Source organism: Nyctereutes procyonoides, unplaced genomic scaffold (genome assembly GCF_905146905.1).
Source record: "Nyctereutes procyonoides isolate TBG_1078 unplaced genomic scaffold, NYPRO_anot_genome, whole genome shotgun sequence".
NCBI classification, from domain to species: domain Eukaryota; kingdom Metazoa; phylum Chordata; class Mammalia; order Carnivora; family Canidae; genus Nyctereutes; species Nyctereutes procyonoides.
In genome coordinates this window covers 25,399,100-25,419,924 of record NW_026575146.1, presented here as the reverse complement: position 1 = coordinate 25,419,924, position 20,825 = coordinate 25,399,100, and the positions used below count along the sequence as shown (strand labels likewise).

Genomic DNA, 20,825 nt, shown 5'->3' with positions numbered 1-20,825 from the left:
GGCTAAAATAGAAAATGTGCAAGACTAGCTTGAAACATCTCATTACACCAGATAGCAAGGACTACAAAGTAATGTCAAAAGGACTCAGGAGCCAACTTAAAAGAGGCTTCCACCAGCAAATATGAAAATTTTATTTTAGTAAAAATTAGAAATGTAACAGATTAAAACCCATTTAGTATGTTTAAATGGATAAGTTCATAATGATATTAAAAAACAAAAATAGTTGATCACCTTCAAAACAATGACAGGGACAACTTTTGACCTTGAAAATCGATAAAGGAAAAGAAAGCGTTTATCTTCCCCTTTCTGTATGAACTGTGTTACTGGTAACCAAGTAGTAGATAAACAGTGTCTCTTAATAAAATTATTTCTGTTAAATGAAAATAAAATGATCAAAGTAGAAAATCACCCATTTTTTTACAACCCCTGAGGATTAATGGATGTAGGCCATGATGATCAACAGCTTCTAAGTTCTCAAAAGGAGAGCAAACCACATATGTGCCTCCTGATAAAAGAATATATCACCTTGAGTCTTACCAAAGGGATCAGGTCTCTGGATCCAGCTTTTAATTTGTCAAAAATACGAAGAAAAGAATGTTGAACTATACTACACATGTGTGTGCATAATGTGGTTCCTATTGTTCAAATAACTCAAATTTGTCCAGATAAATTTGAAGGAAAAGAAAGGGGAAAAGGGAGAGTCTGTGCTTTAAAAGAGGCTTAAGGAACACCTGGGTAGCTCAGTTGGTTGGGCTGCCAGCTCTGGATTTTGGCTCAGGTCATGATCTTGGGGTCCTGGGTTTGAGCCCTCCATGTTCTGTGGGGCATCTGCTTGGAGATTCTCTCTCCATCTGTACCATTCCCGTCATGCTTGCTCTCACTTGCATGCTCACTTTCTCTCTCTCTCTCTCTCTCTCTCTCTCTCTCTCTCTCTCCCCCTCCCTCCCTCCCTCCCTCAAATAAATAAATATTTAAAAATGTATAAATAAAAATAAAAGTTAAGGTTTAAAAATTGTAGTTTTTTTAAGTCTAAGGATGAACCACTTGGTTGATAAAGAAATAGAAGAGAGTACATACCAGGATGTGATTATTTTTGGAGAGAAGGAAGGAGCAGTGACTGAAATGGAATACACGGAAGGCCTCTAGTAGGGCTGGAAAAATCCTGTCTCTTGACCTGGATGGTAATTACTAGGATATATGTCTTAGGATATTACTAGACTACACATTTTGTATGTGTGTATGTATGAAGAGGGTGTCTGAATCTCTGTGTGTCTTTAGAATTTAAGTTTTTAAATAAATTAATAACAAAACAATTGCCCAGAAAGATATTTATGCTTGGTGGAATCAATTTGAGATCTTGAGATCTATTTTGGGTCTCTTTCTCTCTCTAAAAGAATGTTTAATATATTTGAATTAACTTGACCCATATAAATTATAGGTTATATTTCAGACATAAAACAAGCAGAGTTCAAAGATAAAGTGTATGTAAATATTCTACATGTCTTAAAGTGCTGGTTGAAGCAGTGTTTTGATAAACAGCATTCATCTTTTTACTTTTTAAAACGAGTCACCCAAGGAACTTGAAACAGTTTTTTATTTACCACTTTTGGGTGTGATAGTAGTAAATGTCCAAGTCATTTCAAGCAACTGTCTACTCAATAGTATGCACTATGACTAACATGTATAGAGAACACTAAGCAGTTTTTTCATTAATTCATTGTCATAACACATGTTACATTTGGTCAGTTATTCTGAAACTTGGTTTCAGTAACATGTAGTAATGATGGTCAAGACCATGGACTCTGGCACCAGATTTGGGCATTCAAATCCCAGCTCTACCTTTTTCTAGCTTTGTGTGAACGTATTGAGGGATGATAACCTTTCCTACCTAAGAGGTTTGTTTAAAGGATTAAATTACTTAGATGTAGACATGCAGAAAAGTCACTGGAATATATTGAATCCTATATAAGCATCAGCTATTACTAGTTGGCTCAAATCATTTATGCAGTTTTCACAGAGGTCGTCATCCTAGTGTGGACAGTAATGGAAACAAAGGATGTTCAGATTTTATGGTTTATGTATGATTATTCACGTTTAATGTAGTTAGCATGTTAGAGATAACTTGGAGTGAAATCTCTTTATATTCTTTATGTCTTGAAATTTTATCAGTTCACGGTATAAGGGTGCATTATTGCAAGACCTATAAGAGAGAAAGATGTTGAGTAAAGAGGGAGGAAGGCAAGAAAGCAAAGAAGGAAAGAAAAGAAAGGGAAGGAAAAAAGGAAACTCACGGGGAGAAAAGGAGTTGCCTCAAAATACTTGATTTGCGGTTCACTTTCCGGAAATGCATATATGTACTGTGATTGTAATTAGTTGTGTGATTACTTTATTTAAATACATTTGCATTCCTTAGTGGAAAGTCTTCTTCAGGATTTTTTTAAGTGTAAAACTTATTCAAGGAGCACAAAACTAATATGTTAATTTTACCACCTCCCCTCCCAATTTGGAATTCTAATCAGTCATTGATAAATGAAGTTTATCCTGCCCAAAGAGGCCCGGGAAACTTTTTTAAAGGTTTATGTATTTAAATTTTTCAAGTTTCCTGAGGGATCTAGACATCAAGAAATATTTACAAACATCCACTAGTTTCCACTTCTTTCCTGCTGATTTCCTTGTTAAGAATTTTAATGAAAAGAAGTCCAAAATACATCTTAAGAAAGCTGTACATACATCTTCTTCCCACCATTAACATAAGACATGCCTCATTTTACAAATGTTTCTCAATTACATTATTCCTGATCTAACATTGCCATAGCTCTCACTGTCAAAAATAATTGTGGTTCTTTTATGTTTTCAACCTTGTATGATCTGTCCTCTGCTAAAACAGGGTTATTTTACCTGTGAACTACCACAAATAGATACAAGAGCTACTTTACATATAAATGTCCCTTCAAAACTGAATACTATTGTGTGCTGATTTGCAACCGAGTCTGTATGAAGGGAGAAAAACTGATAAATGCTGTGTTGTGAACCAGTAATTAGATTCTCAATGTGGTATTAAGTACTCACTGGAGGTTTGTTCTCAGCCTCATAAATTTGACCATATCTTTCCATTCTAATGCTGTTAAGTGACTTAGAGACATGACTAACACTAAAGTAAGCTCCTAAACCACTGTGGCAAGCGCGTATACTGAAATTATGCAGTGATGACTGCCATTCATTTAGGAATTGGCTGTCCCATTTGCTCTTAATATCAGGCGAACAGCAAATAGAGAGTTAGCTGTTAAACTGTGAATTCAGGGTCATGTGGCTTAATATCTCTTGTGCAATTTGCTAAACTTAAGATTATTAAAGATTTTCGCTTGGTTCATTGCAGAAACCGTGTAATACCTGTGGTGTTATATAAATATTTGGATGAAAGTTTTGTTTCCAATCAATTTATTTCTCATTCTTATTGAATTACCTGAGTCCACTTACATTCAGTGCTTTTCAAACTAGCGTATATCCAAAGCCCCAGGAAGGTTTATTAAATACAGATTTATGGACCCCCCTCTGAGTGTTTCTGATTCTGTATTCTGGATGGGAATCTGGTATTTGCACTTCCTGCAAGTCCCGGAGTGATGCTGATGCTGCTTGCCTGAAATCCATCCACACTTTGAGAACCACTGACCTCATACCATGAAATCGCTTGCAATCAAGAGGATTCCTTAAAAAAATAAAATAATAAAATAACTAAGAAAATAGACATCCAGATTTGGCTGTCACCATTGTTTAGGAAAGCCTGTCCTAATTTATGACATCAAGTATATTGAGGGAAACATTTCCTCTTTTGGGAATCCTGATGAAGCTCCTTTCCTAAAATCTAACAAACATTGTATCAAATGGAGCATAAGTTATTTGGGGTTTCATTTATATGAAGTAAAGCTCTGTAGTTAAATAAAGCAAATAGAAGAGCCCTCTCATAATCCCAGAAGAATGTGTGCACGAATTTCTGTCATTACTCTCTAATATTTAATGAAGATTTTTAAAGCCTTTTGAAATCTTATTTCATCCGAAGTCCAAGATCCAGGTTGGAATTTGTCAGAATTTTTGTTTTTATTCTTCTGTCACAGCCCCTAAAAATAAGATAGTTGCTACTTCCCATGGATCTCTGTTATTTATCCTCAACAGTAGTGCCTTGTAGTCCTTTAAATTAGGGCCAGAGTTACAGTACTCCACTCTCTATTTTGTTAACAGATGAAATTTTCAGAATTCGTACCAAGTTTGTATCCAGGGCATCACCCTTGTTTTATATTAGAAGAGCTTGACTCCCTTTCTTTTTCACCTTGATTCTGTGGGTCTGCTGCTTGGTCCTTAGACTGGACTTAGGACTGCCAGGCATCTTCTATCACTTCTGTTGGACTCCTTTTTTATCCTTGAATGCCATGTTTTCTCCACTTTGCTTCACCTCAGAACTGTGAGTCCTACTGTCTGCCTCCCCCTCAGCTTTACTGAGATATAACTGACTTACAACAGTGTGTAAGTAAGATTTACAGCATGATGATTCGATGCACCTATTTATTGTGAAATGAGTACTGCAGTAGCAATAGTTAGCACCTCCATCACCTCACATAGTTTCCATTTCTTTTTTGTGGGGAGAACATTTGAGATCTACTCTTAGCAGCTTTCAAGTATATAATACACTGTTGTTAACTACAGTCACCGTGCTGTACATTAGGTAGCCAGAACTTATTCATCTTATAACTGAAAGTATGCATGTACCCTTTGACCAACATCTCATTTTCCGCACCCCTTTTCCCTCGTAGCCCCCAGATCAACCTCCATTCTGCTGTTTCTATGAGTTCAGCCTTTATAGATTCCACATACAATGGTATCATATAGTACTTGTCTTTCCTTGTGGGTTTTATTTTTTTAAACACACAGTGCTACTATCTCAATCTTTCCATTAAAGCTAGTTCTTCTGAACAGATCTAATCAGTTCCTTAGCTTACTAAGGGTGATTCCCATTTGAATGATAACCTTCAAGATGTTGGCCAGGCACAGAAGAAAAGATGTATATATGTACATAGATATAAAAAAAACCCACCTGAATTAAAAATCTTCAAAAACACGTAAATGAGAACTTTCTCAGTAGAAAGTATACAGTTGTCTTTCTACATGTCTCTGATGCTTTTACTGATTTTATGTGGTTAGGCTGATGGCAAGAATTTGTCTACTATCTTGTGCAGTACTCACAGCGATATTTGTTTCTTCTTCATTTTCTTTTTGGAGAAGAAATGGAAGTTATTACTTGATCCTTCATCAAATACTACTCTGTATCATCAAATATCACTCTACTCTGGACATTTTTCCAGAGTCACACTTCAAAAACAACTGTTATTATGAGTCATTGACCACAGCTGTCTTATTTACTTATGTATTCCAAGTGCCTAGTGCAACTCTGCATGTACTACATAGGCACTCAATAAATATTTGTTGAATAAATGAATTGACATTTTTTAAAGGTCAGAATTATAGAAGAGGTCTCTTTCTGAACGTTCCTAACTTGGAAAGTTTCCACTATGTTGAAGTGTGTGTATGTGTTTGCGTGTGTGTATCTAATAGCTTTTAAATAGCTTTGGATAGTACAAGAGTGGCCACAATGGACAAGATAAATTATGTTTCCTATTAGTTATTATGTTTGTGTTGTAAAGAGGAAATGCTTCCAAGATCATTTCAGTTTGTTATTTTTTAAGCTCTTCTAGTAGAAAAATAATGAATAGCATAACATTTTGATATCCTGATAATGATTGTTATTAATATAAGAATTGAATTATTGATGATAGTATAAGAATAGAACACTGGTCTATTAAAATATGTAGTGTTGTCATGAAATAGGAGATACGAAAATATTTTAAGACGTCTTACTGTAAATGAAAAATATTTAAGGCACTCAGTAAAGTGAACATAATACAGGGATGGCAAACTGCAGACACACCCATTCATTTACGTTTTGTCTGTGGCTGATCTGATTCTACCTCTCTTGTTAGTGAGTGAATGAATAAGTGAATGCCTTATGAGCAGAAATTCTGCTTTCAAACACTTAAACCCTGAGGAACTAGACATGTACAGTTATTTATACAAATAAACAAAGTTGTTATTTATACAAATAAACATGTACAGAGATGTTCATGCTACTGCTGTTTATAGTATCAAGACAATGGAAACCTAAGTGTCAAGTAACAGGAGTCTGGCTAAGTTCTCCTGTATCTATACACTGGGATACCATGTAGCTTTTTTAAAGAAAAATGTTACAAGAATGTATGCATTTATATAAAACAGGGATCAGCAAATTACAGCACTCTGGCCAAATTCATCTGAGACCTGTTTTTTTTACTACCAGAGCTAAGAATGGTTTTTACATTTTAAAGGATTAGAAAAGAAGAAAAATCAAAACCCAAGAGAGAGAGCAAGAGAATATATATCTGACACTTAACTATCTGACCCTCTACAGAAAATGTTTGCTGACTTCTGATGCAGTGTTTGATGTAGATTAAGCTGCTGCGGATGGATTTAAAACATTACAAAATATTATATATGGAAAAATGCCATTTTTCAAAAACAATTCCATTTAGAAGGATAGACACTTAAGATGTTAACAATCATTATACGTAGGTAGGTAGGATTAATGGGACTCTCTTTTTTTCTGTTTCTCTGATTTTTCAATAATGAGAATATATTCACTGTATAATAAAAAAGAAAAATTTAATTTGGATGTTTGGTTTAAAAGAATGGGAGATGAGCAGGAACTTCTCAGATGCAAAGATACAGTTTCCCATTTTGCAGATGAGGCAGCTGAGGTAGCTGAGGCTCAGAAGTTAAATCTGCTTGCTCAGGGAGGCACAAACGTAAAACAAAAGTAGCACTGCTGCTGAGTTTTTTGTTCACCATCACCATTTGGTAACTTAAAATGTTCATCCATCAGCTGACATAGTTAATTTTGAACTATGTGCCCGAAAGCAATTTAGAAGTGTCCTTTATAGGATAAAAGAGGGTTATACAGAAATCAAAACCACCAGATTAATGGGATTAGATGTAGAACCAGATGGGTTTACATTTACTTAGAAGGAAAAAGGAGTAGCTTACACTCTGCATTTTTTTTAAAAAATAAGCAAACAAAACCTTTGTAGATGTAGGTATTTAGTTCACTTTGCAAATTTGTAAACTATTACTACTAAATAATGTCCTAAATCACTGCTTTTTCATACCTATAGAGATAATAGTACAAATTCAGTCACCTGACACAAAAAAGGGCACATTTCCTGAAGCTCATACCCTTCATTGTAAGATAAGCATGGAAGAGACATTTGACTTATCCTCGGGCTCTGGTACAGACAACTGTTTACAAAATTAGTCGGCAGTTTAGAAGGAGAATAAATATACTGCAACGTTGAGGAGTGTTCACTGTAATGCATGGATAGCCAATCACAGAAGGAAGCAGTATGGCTATAGAAAGCAGACATAAAAGCTCAGCAGTTTTTGGACCATTTAGTGTATGGACAAAAAAGCCTAATATCCTTCGATTATTCCTGAGGGAACCACCGTCTTATCGCAAAGAGCCAATGATGATAGTAACTATCATGGCTCTTTAAGAAGCATGTGTGCATTTAATCACATTTAATCATCTTGTGATTTGGGAAAATGATTCCCTGTTCACATATTTAGAAACTGAGGCACAGAGTGGGTTAAGTGAGTGCTCAAGATCTACTGCTCTGTCAGCAGATGGCAGGGACCTGGATCTCTTCATCCCAACCCCGTGTCTGCATGTGATGCAGATGCTGAGTCAGCAAGACAGGATCTCCCTGCACATTTCACTAAATCAAAAGAACAGATAAACATGTGTTTAAAACCAGTACAAATACAAAGGTTATAAACTATAAATATTTTGATGTGTTTTAGAAGTGAGATTTGGTATCTGGAAAAATTCCTATCGTAGAATGTCTCAGAACTAAAAAATGCCAAAGAATCACAATATATTTGGAGAAACGAGGCTGTCATTTTCTTATCTTTCTATTGGGCAAAGGTTACCAAACCGAGATTTTGTATATTTCTAATGGTTTGTGATATTCAAATGGTTTGGGAAAGAACAGTCCCTGTTTGAACACTATGATAGCACATATTAACAACCATTATGAATTCCATAAATTCTGTTAGAAATCATAGCCAGATAGTGTGCAATGCTTTTCTCATTTCCTGTCTCCTTAGCAGGCACTATGTTTTCTCAAAAAGAGTATTTTCTTTTTGATGTGAAATGTGTGTTCAGGCAGTATGTGGCACACTTAACTAATATGAAATATTATTAGCAATATACTGCACGTTTTTCAACACTTCATGTTGGTGAATTGCCCATTTTTCAAACCTAAATTGAGATAGAACGAGCAGCTCAACAGCCCATCTTTGAGCACTGTCAAGGCTTGAACTGTTATGCTGTCACTTATTATTCATCAATGTTTCAGAAGTTAGAACATCTAAGGTAACAGGATGCTGGTATACCTACGTGCCACAGCTGTTAGAACTTCCATGTTGAATGAATGTTATGAGAGGGACACTTTCTGTCATCATCCTGTTTACTTTCTCCAGCCCCTGTACTGTCCCCCTTACCTGCACACTAAATATACTTTCTTCTTGAGAAGCAGGTTTTTTTGGGGGGTTTTGGGTTGGGTTTGTTTTGTGTTTGTTTTTTGTTTTTGTTTTGTTTTGTTTTTGAAAAACAGTTTTGTAAAGGACCTGAATTATTTCTCAGGATCTTTCCTCTGTTACACTGCCAGCATAATGTTTCTTGGTGTTGTCATTTATGTATCTTTGCCCCTTACAACTCAGAAAATTTTTTCCCATAACCAGTGAGAATTCCTGCCTTTCTCCCTGCCGCATTCCTCAGGACCCTGATTCAGAAATTCTTCCACTTGTAAATGGGAGGCACTGAAGTGATGAGCATTGGGACTTCCTTGACCCAGTGATATGCTCTTCTAACCAACACTTTAACTTCTTGTCCCTGCAAGAGTAATGAACCTCTGTGACTTCATCCACCATTTTCTAGGTCCCCTTCATCTAGCTCTCTACCCTGTTCTCTGTCAGGTTCCTTCCTCTCCCCTTCTGCTTGATCTACTGTCCACCACAATGACACAGGCTGTGTACAAACAGGTACGTACCTACCCCCAAATACACACCCACCTGCACCCACGTAAGTGCCACGTCTCCAATCTTACCTCACCTGCGGGACCTAACTCAATTTCTTGCTATGTTTTATTCCCATGGTTACAGCCTGTATCAGTGTAGCCTCTACCTAGATGTTCATATTATTGTTTTATGGTGTGTGTTTTATGTGTCTATAGTTTTATACACCTGGCTCACCTTCCTGGTTGTAAGTTCCTTGAGACCAAGGATCTTTTCTTTTCTTGTGTGTCTCTCTTATAGCCTTTATTACATTGGGAAACATGTAGTAAGTGCTTCTTAAGTCTTAAAATCAGTTTCTGTGGAGCAGAAAAGTACCTCAGAGAGTATCTTGTCTACTGCCCTCATTGTGCATAACAGAAAATTAGAGATGTGAAATGATTCATCTTCACTGTGACAAAACTGAAAAGTAGCAGATCCTGAACTAAAACCCAGGTCTCCTGATTGCCTCTTCAGTGGGCCTCTTACCTCTTACCGGGCCACTTGACTCTGCCAAATGTTCAGGGAAAACACAGGATCAATTCCAGGAGTAGGTAGGTGGCAGTGGTTTCTGCCCACATGGATACTGGCAATGTCTACTTTAAACAACAGCCTAAAATTCTCCCTCGTATTCCTCCTCAGTTTTCCTCTTGCTGTCTTAACTTTATAATATCTTTCCTCTTCAGGAGCTAGGGAATGAAATTGGAGCCCTCAGGAAAAAATCAGTACCAAGATGCGATTTTATTAATTCATTTATCAACATTTATTCATTTTGACTAGGGGACACTATAAAAGCAAACTTTTAAAAAAAATTCACTGTTAATTTTTTCATAAGAATAAATATTTTTGACAAGCTGGCTAAGCCAAAAATGCCTCTTCACAAGGGTATTCTATATCCATATTTAAAAATTATACTTACTGGAAGTTTTTTTTTCCTTTCACTTAAACTCTGTACTTCCATACAGTAGAAAATCCAGTCTAAGGTTCAGTTACATTGATTCTTCTTCATTGTAACTCATGGTTACTGGCAGATTAGCATGCATAACCTTTTTATTTTGAATAATCCAGTTGAGAGCTCTTGGTGCTTTATTTTTCAGGAAAATGAAGATTACTCTCTTCATCTAATTGCCTAAAGACTAAAAATTGAATTATACTGAGTCATAGAGAAGAAAAACAAAACAATTGACAAAAGCATTCATCTAATTTATAAATTCAAAAAATGAAGTTCATAATGCAATTCAACAAATAAAACAAAATTCTTATTATTTAGAAAAACTTCAGTTTGGGGTTTTCATTCGTTACAGTGAGAATGCAAAGATTAGAAAAAGGCAGTGAAAGGCGTGCACACATACATACAAGAGACTCACAGAGGAGAGTTTTTCTGGATAAGAAGAATTACTCGTCTCTGGGGTGGCATGAAGCTGGCATTCCCTTGTCTACAGCTATTATGGAAGTATCCCACATCAGAGCATTTAATTAGGGGACTAGGGCCTCTAAACCTCAGTTCAAGATTATCGAACTAGATGACTTCTGATTTCCCTGCCAGCTCTAAATTTCTGCTGAATTAACCATTCTTATGTATCTTTATTCAAATATTTAAACCTTTAGTAGTTCCACTCTAAATTAAAAAGCCAGAGTAGTAGCTCAATAAGTACTTATTGGTTGAATGATTAAATCTGGCCCATATAATGTGTGTTAATCAACTCAGCTAACAATATAGGTTATTTCAGTTATTTTCAGCCAAAGATATTTATCATATCTATGGCATCTTGTGCTGAAAGCTTTATGTAGTGAAAATGAGTAATAGGTAAATGCTGCTTATACTAATGGGGAATTATTATTTGATCTTTTAACAGTGAAGTTTTCAGCATAAGCCTTTGAAGAAAGGCTTTGATATTGATTGTGTGCTTCAAACTGAAGCATGTCTGAACTGAAACGAGTTCTTCCAGAGCCAGAGCCGTTTGTTCTTATCCATTTCCTCTTTCCTTACTCTTTGGCATGTAAATATTTCTGTACAGTTCTTCAGGGATCTGCAAACTAGAAAGCCAAAAAAAAAGCCATACATATTGTTTACAGCCTTGTCTAATCCTATCTGTGAGGGTAAAGAAAAAAGAGAAATGTTCTTATTTGATAGATTCTAAAAGCTGAAGTTTTTTAAACATTGATCAAAAACAGCAATAAGGCTGTGATGATGTTCCTTAAATGTAATGACAAGATATAGTTTTGGTGCTGTTATCTTGAAATTCTTAAGTTGAGACCATAAAAGTTTTTTTTTTATTATTTAAACCTATTTGTTAGCTACGTGCTTGAGAGATTATTTTAGAAGCTATGTCATCATATTTTACCACCTCATATTTTACCACCCTTCTTTCAGCAAATCATATTAGTTTTGATTTTTTTGCTATGGATATAATCAGAATCTCTATGATGCAGGATCTTTTTGAAGATTTCTTTTGGGTCATAAGATGTCTGCTCATCTCAAATTGATTGGTGCAAGTTGCATGAAAACTTTAATTTTAATGGTCATTTTTTTAAAAAAAGAAAATACCTTCTGTTATCAGCATGGATTGCATTTTATTAACTGTCATTTTTCTTCTTGCTCTCATTATAAAATCCTCCCCATCAAACATAAACACTAGTAAACCCTGGAAACCAAGATTGACTAAGAATTTAGTGGCAAATTAACATTTCCTATCTTTATAAAAAGGATAATAGTTTTTAGGGTTTTGCCAGTTTCATTTTAGTACTGGCTTTGTGACTTCTGAGTACTAGTTTGTCTATAAATCAAAAATAAAAATTACCAGCCCCCATCTCCCATTTCACTGGGGAAACTGAGAACCAGAAAAGTTAAGTGATGCCCCCAGGTCTCACTTTGAAACAATAGCAGATCCAATCCTAGTATCCAAATGATACCCAGGTCTAGTATTACCTTCATCTTGCCGGTGCCATTGGAAGGAGCACTGAAGTACCATTGAAGTGTGCTTTTTGTGATGATTTGCCTTTCAGCACATTGTCTAGAATGTGCTAGTTAAAACTTAACTGTTCTTTAGAATGATTTGTGACTCTCCTCCTTTTCTTTTAACAGGATTAACTTTACAGGCTAATTGGGAATTTTATTACGTAGAAGGATGTTCTCTTTGAGAATCTAGATTCCTATCTCCTCTCTTCATGTCTCAGGAGGAGATATCAAACATTAAGAATTGGGATCGACTCAGGCTCACATATGATTTCATTTAAAGTATCATCATGTTAATGATTTCACCCAAAACTCTTTTGCTGTTGTGCCCAAGGTTGCGACTCCACAGTATTTGACATAATTAATTACTTGCCTACATTAGAAACTAATAGAATAGGATGCAGTCTTTTGCAAGCACTAAAATATCAGTGGTTTCTCATTACAGTGCCCTGTATATTTATTAATATTGGATTGATTCATTCGTTTATTAAATGAACATTTAATGAGTACCAGCTACTTTCCTAGATACTAGGTATATGTATATAGCAACAAAGAAGACAGTCAATGCCCTCGTGAAGCTTACATCTAGTGGGATTGCCAAACAATAAACAGTAAGCTAATTAGGGATGTGATAAATAGAGGAACAGAAATATATAAGATGGTATGATGAATAGGCAATGAGAATGGCTAATTTTATGTGGGGTTAAGAAAGACCTCTCATAAAAGGGGACACAAAAAAATAAAATAAAAAAAGGGGGACACGAAAGCAGATTCCTGAGGCTAAGATTGAACTAGCATTCCCTTTGCTAGGGAACCTGCAAAGGCCGTCTAGGGAGCCTCAAGATAGAAGGGTCACTGTTCCCTATCTATTAACTGAAAATATAAAGATCCTACTATACACTACTCGTGGGAATACTGTGGTGACAGCAATAAATTTAAATACAAAATGGCCTAATGGGGTGTGGAGGGGAGGCCTAACCTGAGTTGGATATGTATAATAGGCAATGAAGGAGAAATGGAAGTCTTTTTCTCTACTTTTAGAAAGAAAAGAAAATTACCTGGGTGTACAGGCAGTCACACAAGCATTTAGAGATCTGTATCTTGCTTTCTGTAATTAGAGGCTACGTTGTGTGATGCCAGTTGTCAATGTAAGGAGATCACAGAAGGCAAAGATTTTGGCCTGGAGTTGGGAGTTGGCCTGAGCCTTGAGGTATGGGTGAATTTGGATTGGCCAACAGGAGGCAGAAGAGGGTGTTTCAGGCTGAGAACTATACAAATAAGTGTACTAAGGTGGCGCCACCAAAAATTTTTTTTAAAAGTATGCAGAAAGAGATGTTAACTAAGCTTAATGTGGTAATCATTTCATAGTATATACATGAATCAGATCATAATGTTACATGTCAGTTATATCCCAATAAAGCTGGGAGGAAAATCATTTTTTTCAAAAAAGATAACTAAACAGGACTGAACTTCAATGAGCTTGAGACCATGAAGACTCAAGCTGGAGCCAGAGTGGTATTTGAGAGAATAAAAGATAATATTTTGGTCTGATTCATAGAAGTCATTGAAAAGTTAGTGAACCTATTTTATCCTGATGTTTTAGACAAGAGGGAATAATAATGATTGTTTCTTGAACAAGAAAATCATAAAAAGAGAAATTTGGTGATATAGATACAGGTTAATAGGGACAGGAGGGAAAATCCTGGAGGATGGGAGACTAGGTAGGAAGAGGACCTTCTTTTTTTATCCTGCCATTTCATGGTACCCGGTGATGAAAATGTGGACCATGCTCATATCATAGAAAGGGAATGAGCTGTATATGAGACTTTTTGGGGAAATGAACACTGACACTTGATGCCTAAAGAGCGATAAATCAATAGTCAATATGCCTGCTCTCCTGAGCCCCAGGGACTGGCTGACCAGTGTCATTGATGGAATTTGAGAAGTTTGCCTGGAATGTTAAGTGTCACTTTGGACATGTTAAGTTTCAGAAGACAGCAAGACACCCAGATTGTGATGTGAGCAAACAAGTAGAAGTACAGAACTAGAGCTAATGTGGAAAATCAAATTAAGAAATGCAAACAGGTGATGAGAACTGAGGACTTAGCTCTTGAGAATGGTGCTTATGATAAGGGTATGCGTTATGGGGTCACAGTACACAAACAGCCTGAGTAGAAGGTACCAAACAGCAGTGGGATAAAAGCCAACACAAGAATTTCAGGCAGCAAAATAGGGAAAGTTCTTAGGGAAATGCCATTATCATTATCGCGATAATGATATAAGGAACCTTTTAATGTGATTACTACGTGTCCTAAGGTCTTTCAACATAAAAACACGTTCCTCCCCACAACCTTTAAAATAGCAAACGCTATTGTTATCCCTACTTTATAGATGAGAAAGCTTGGCACGGAGGGTTAAGCAATTTATCCACGATTACACAATTTGAAGAAATTGGAACTGAGATTCAAACACAAGCATTGTGTTTTCAAAGCCTTCATCCTTAACCTCCCACGCCATATGGTTATAATATCCACGATGGTGTTTTAATTGCATCGTTTGACTTCCATCTTATGTAAGTTTCTTGAAAAGGAGTTAATTAATTAACAGTTTAAAAAGTGGAAACTAGGAAGTCAACAGATGGCTGGACAGTGATTGGATAATCCCTTTCAGCAGACAAGAACATGGAATTCTCTAGGGTAAGGCAGAGAAAAGGAAGAATAGAGCTTCTGGTCTGTTTTTTCTTTCTCCTCTCTCTCCATATACTGTTAGCTGTTGAAATGGGAAAATTGTCCACTTTAAAGAGAGTGGGGGAATTTTCTAGTGCTTTCTCTATACTGTAAATGTCTGTGTCCTTATTTTTATACCAGGAAAGATAGTTTATCCAAATTGTCAATCAAAAATTTGTATTAAAAATCATTGCTTTCTTAATTTTCATTAATAAATGAGAGATTGCAAAAGAGTAGGGTTTCTGAAATAGCATCAACATGGACATTACTAGAGTATATTCAGTCCGGGAGCCCAAGGGCCTGCATTTCTCTCTGGAGAGACTCAGGTCTTAGAGCAGGAGTTATGGACTGGAACCCTTCCCTCTGGAGAAGATACACAAGACTTCTTTGACACTGGGTTTAAAGAATGCTTTCCCATTGCCTGGGAGAGGACTTTGTTCCCATTTTCCATGCTTTTCCGGGTTCCCCCAGCCTTTCTGACATCTCCATTGTTTAAGGAAAAGGCAAAAGAAAATAGTTCCCAGCCCTCCAGTATAAGAAGGGTAAGGCACCTGCTAGCTGCCTCAGCTGTCCTGGGGAAAGCTGGAGCAGGTCTTCCTTTAATGAGACTGTAAATGGATGTCATCTAATTACTCTTCTTGAAGCACAATCTGCTCAAGTGAAGTGGCTGCTTAAAAACTTTCAATATTTTCCCATTTTAACAGAGTAAAATTCTTAGCCTTTTATTTAGAACCCTCCATGATTTGGGCCCATGCAGTGTATGTCCGACCTTGTTACCTGTATGCTCCCTTTTTTGGTTGGGCAAGCTGACACCTATTCCATTTCTACTCCATGCCCCCACTTGCCTGTGGCTATGTTTACCCTGATGCCTATGGGGGTGCCTCTTCCACTTTCTAATCTCTAGTATCACTGCCCCCCTTACGTGCTGCAGACAGTGTTCATCCAAATACTATCTCCACCGTGCAGCCTTACTGAGCTCATCTGAACTCCCAGATGATTTTATCACCAATTCTCATTTTATCTATATTCTAGATATTTGTGTGCATATATTATCTTCCTTATACATTCTGGGCAGAATTTGTACCTAATTTAACTTTGTATCATCCATTTCACCTACTCTTAAAATCAGAGGAAGTTAAAACATAACGGTCACTTGCAATAATATGTCTTTTTTTAAAAACTTCTCCTTTCTCTGTGCCCTGGTAAATAAGTGAAGCTAGAACAGATCCAGGTCTCCCAATTTTCAGCCCAGGACTTACCCTCGAACAGCAGTGGTTCTCCCCCTGGCTTGTGTTTTAGAATCACGGGACATCACCCATGGTGCTTTTAGAAATAATTCTGATCTGGAAGCCTCAAACTATAGAATTTAGAACCTCAGGAGTGCAGCCCAGACATCAGCATTATTCAGGTCTCCCAACATGATTCTAATTGTACAACCAAGATTAGTAATAAATTCCCCACAGCATGATGGCCCTTGGACCATTCTTGCTTTGCTAGGTAATTCTGTTAATTTGAGAAACTTGTATTTTTTCACATAAAGAAAAATTTAAAGTAGAAAAGTGCGATGATAGTAGAGCACTTTTTGTTTTGCTTACAACAGTAGCTTATGTAATTGTTTAACTTTTCAGATATTTCGAAAGAAAGCAGTGGAACTTGGGGTGAAATTGTTACCTGCATTTCATACTCCATCTGGAATACCTTGGGCATTGCTGAATATAAAAAGGTAAAACTCTTCATTTTAACAACATATATTTTTTTTAAGTTGGAACATGCAATACCATGACTTAACTGAATGGATAATTACTTGTATGATGTCAATGACTGATACCACTGGCAGTCTTGGCATCCATCTGTGAGTGGAAGCTATTAGTTTTCCAGTGCTCCTTGGCCTTACGGGGGTCCCTGTCACGAGATGGCATGACCCCAACAGGGTCATCCAAGCCAAACATGATTTGAGATCTTCGTTATTTCATGGTGATAGTACATTTCGTTTCTCTATAGATACCAAGAGCATCCCTTTACCTTTAAAATTGTCACCAAAGCATTTCACTTCCAAAGAGTCCATCCAGTTCCTAAGAGCACTTACTTCAGTTAGGCCTCTGGCAGAGTAATTGCAGAGCTTAGAGCCTTGGACTGATCAGATCTCCCCTGTAAGGGGTGACAAAAGGGGAGCACCTGGGGCTGCCCTGCCCACATCTGTAAAGGAGAGAAGGGAACTGCCCTGCCGACCCAGATTAGCCAGACCTGCTCATGCTTGGGTGGAGAATCTTGTTATGCTAAGTCCATGGGAATTTTGCTCTGAGAAAACCGGTATTAAACGGACTTTCTGGTACTTTCCCAAGGAGTAGTTTGAATTTTCACAATAGCTTCTACATTTTGTCAATCAACAGTTTTATCTTAAACTTCCTTCTTAACTCCTTCTTCCCCATAAGTAATTAATTGCTTATGTAACTCTTTGTGGTGATGGTGATAATGATGATAACTATAGCTATTTTATCATCATGAAATATGAAGCTTTGTTTTAGGCTCTGGGCATGTATTGCGACATTCAATCCCACAATAACCCAATAAGGTCCATACTGTTGTTATCCCCATTTTACTAACGGAAACTAATAAGGAACTTGTGTTGCAGAGAAATTAAGTAACTAGTAACTTGCCCAACATCATACCGTCTGTTAATGGTAGAGATAAAATATGTGCTTAGACGTTTATACACACATTGATGCATAGGCACGAACGAAAGGGCTTCCTTGGTTTAGAAATGCCAAGAGGATGTACAGGGTGGTTTGGCAGGATTAATGCATGTTTATTCTTAATTATTTCTTTTAGTGACTTTCCTAAAATTAATCTTAAAAAATCATGAAATTAATTATTTGATTAATAAATCAGTTAAATGTCATGCTTTGTTTTCAATTGTATGTTATGTATCTGTGCCTTGAAATCACCCTATACCTGTGTGTAAGTGTGTGTGTGCTTGCCTGTGTGTGTAAGTGTGTGTGTGTTTGGGGCGGGGGTATTGTAGAGCAGTGAGACAGGGAGAGAACACACAGCTAGGCCATGTACTCTATTATATATTGTGATGTCTCAGGATCCATTTATCCCTTTAGGGGTCTTACGGTTTTCTCTGTCACCTTGAGATCATAGCATCTGCTACAGGGACTTAAAGCAAGAGTGGGTATATGCTTGGCCTGGAGGCAGGATGGTGTTCGTTTGGATGACCATGAGTTTTTTTATTTAGCTCATATAGATCACCTATAATAACCTTCCATATCTTTGGACTTTGTATTTATAGATAGTATTCTGACCTAGAAACTAATCTGCTCCCTGAAATAAGACCTGGTTACAAAAACACTGCACATTTAACACTTTTTTGTCCTATTTACCCTCTGAAAAAAATATGAGAATAATAATACATTGATTTCAATGGTTATCAGGAGACCTGGTTCTAGGTCCAGGTGTCTTTAGAGCAGTCATTTCAACCCTCCAGGATTATTTGTAAACGGAAGTTAGGCTACTTCGGTAGTTGTTTTGTGAACCTTTACAGGCTTATAGGCCCCTTTGAAATTCAGATGAAACATGGCTCTCTCCTCATAAAATGCACATTCCTGAGTACACATATTTTTACATAATTTCCAAAAGCAAACAGTACCATTGCAGCCCACCTAGAACCTAAGAACCCCAAGCTTAAAATTCTGGAGTGAATGATCACTCCAACCTTCTACTCTAAGATTCTGTGGAGCTAGTTCATAATGCTTCCTGGAAAGTATTGAAATTAAGTAAGTCCCAACTAAAACTAGCAGAGAGAGGTGTGCATCTACATCTTTGCAGAAGTTCAGCCAATTATTGTAGGGTGCTGATACCATTCAGTTAGTTCTAGCCTCTCTTAAAAAAAAGCATAAGAAATTAGATTATTTTAAAGCCTATTTAGTTTTACTTAGTGTTTATTTCTAACAGCCAAGATGATTTTACTTCAGTTAAATCTATCCTTAGTGTAGAAAAATATGGAGACATTTTTCAGTACATGAAGAAATACTTCTAAAAACTATTAATCCTCTGTTGACTTTCATATCTATACCTCTTAGAAATTCATTAACTGGGGCATTATGCTTTTTTAATAAAACGTTATTTTGAGTTTACAGTATCTTACATTAGATTTTTTTAATTTCGGGGATTACAGGATAATTATATATGGTAAAAATGAATGTGCCATTTTATTTATGTATTCTCTAATATTTTCATGTCAAACAAGAGGAAATTAGGTGACCCTTTGACAGTTGATGGGAACACTTAAATTCTTCCTGGCGATCTGTATAAATTTTTTGATCATACATTTTATCTATTCTCAGTCCCATTTATGAAATAGTGGTAACTTACCCAAATGCAGAGAATAAGCCATGGCAAAATTAATAGTACGATTAATACACTAAAATGCCTTGTATCCCTTTGCCCAATCAAGTGTACTCATTGAATCCATTCTCCTTCCAGCTGTGAGGTTTATTTATCATCTTAGAGAATATCCTCTAGGAGAAGACAGAGTTTCATATTTATCTGCAATAACTACATTTCAGGATGTGCTGTTCCTGTCAGCCCGTACATATATGCTGTTTCCTCTGAATATCTATATTTTTACAGTATGGGCTAGAGGATAAAGGACAGCTGGCAGGGAACTTCTTTTCTAGTTCTTTAAAGACTGTCACCAGTAGAATTTTCAAAAGAGAGGAGAAAAAAATATGTCTGGCAAAAGCAGATTTTCTTAATTATCTTCTCAGAATAAGGGAGTGTCTGTGGAATGATGCCCACAAGAAAAAAGTGCTTGAGGATGCTTTTTAGAAGAGCTACATACTCACTGTTGACTGGCTTTGAGAATTTGGGCAATAATTAAAATGGGAGAGGTATAGAATATGCTGTCTGTAATATCATAGTCATCTTCCCTCTCAATTCTGAAAATATGGATGCTGTCCTTTGCCAACACCTATATGTTAACAAAAAAAATGTGAACATGTTGGTGTTATCCATTCTCATCCCTCTAGTATTCAGATCATTGCCTGAAGATAATTGGTTTCTTTACCTTCTCTTTGTAAGAAATAAACATTTATTTTAGTCGCTGCTGTGATGAAGTTTCCATGCTAGGTCCTGGGAAGATTTTCCTGTTTCTCTTCACTTTATTTAAAAAGATAACAGACATAGTCTTTCCCTCAGGGTATTCAGAGCCTGGTTGGTAAAGCACAATATATATTTTATATGTTACTATATTATATACACTCATGTAATTGACAAACGTAAGATTGTGCCAAGGAGAGATACTAAGTCTTCACTGAGCTGAATTTAAAGCAAGCAGTTTGAATTGGTGAGGTTGATGCATTTGAAGCCAAAACACCAATAAGCCAAATTGGATTTCAGCATTTGTACAAACTGAGAAGAGCAGAACTTCTAAATTATTTACTCACATTCTACCTTAGGAATTCTGTCCCAAAATCTGTTCAGAAAAAAAAAAAAGTAATTATCTCTTTTGCTACATCTGTAATAATTCTTAGTTTCAGAGCTGCTATATTTAAGTTGTAGTTAATCGGAATTGTGACTTAGTGGTAATTTGATACCTAGTGTTATTATACACAGGACCTGTTTGGACCAACATACTGGCTTCACCAGTACGATAGTAGAATGAAGATACAGGAGTTATATCGCACCTCTGCTAAAAGGAAAGCGTTGCCTTTTCAGTAGATTAGATTTTTGGTAGAACTCAATTTCTCTAACGTGAAAAATGTCAAAATTTGATGTCTGATTTTATTATTACTGTGAACAGGAGGCCCTCTGCATTCTTTTCCTCTTCCCTACAGAAGAAAAATCGCCTCTGTGGTTTGTGAAATCAGGCATTTCACCATTTCCATATTCCTAGGTGTAAGTCAAGCGTAGGTAGAGTAAACTTATTAAATTTGGGGGTTTTCTCCAGTGTG

General features: G+C 36.5%; 1 protein-coding gene across 1 annotated transcript in view; it reads left to right on the top strand.

Moving 5' to 3' along the window:
- Nucleotides 1–20,825, top strand: part of MAN1A1 (mannosidase alpha class 1A member 1) — a 164,732-nt gene that overhangs the window by 82,708 nt on the left and 61,199 nt on the right. Inside the window, exon 6 of the mRNA XM_055310756.1 lies at nucleotides 16,500–16,594. Within this exon, the coding sequence (XP_055166731.1) occupies nucleotides 16,500–16,594 (95 nt within the window). The remainder of the gene's footprint in view (nucleotides 1–16,499; nucleotides 16,595–20,825) is intronic.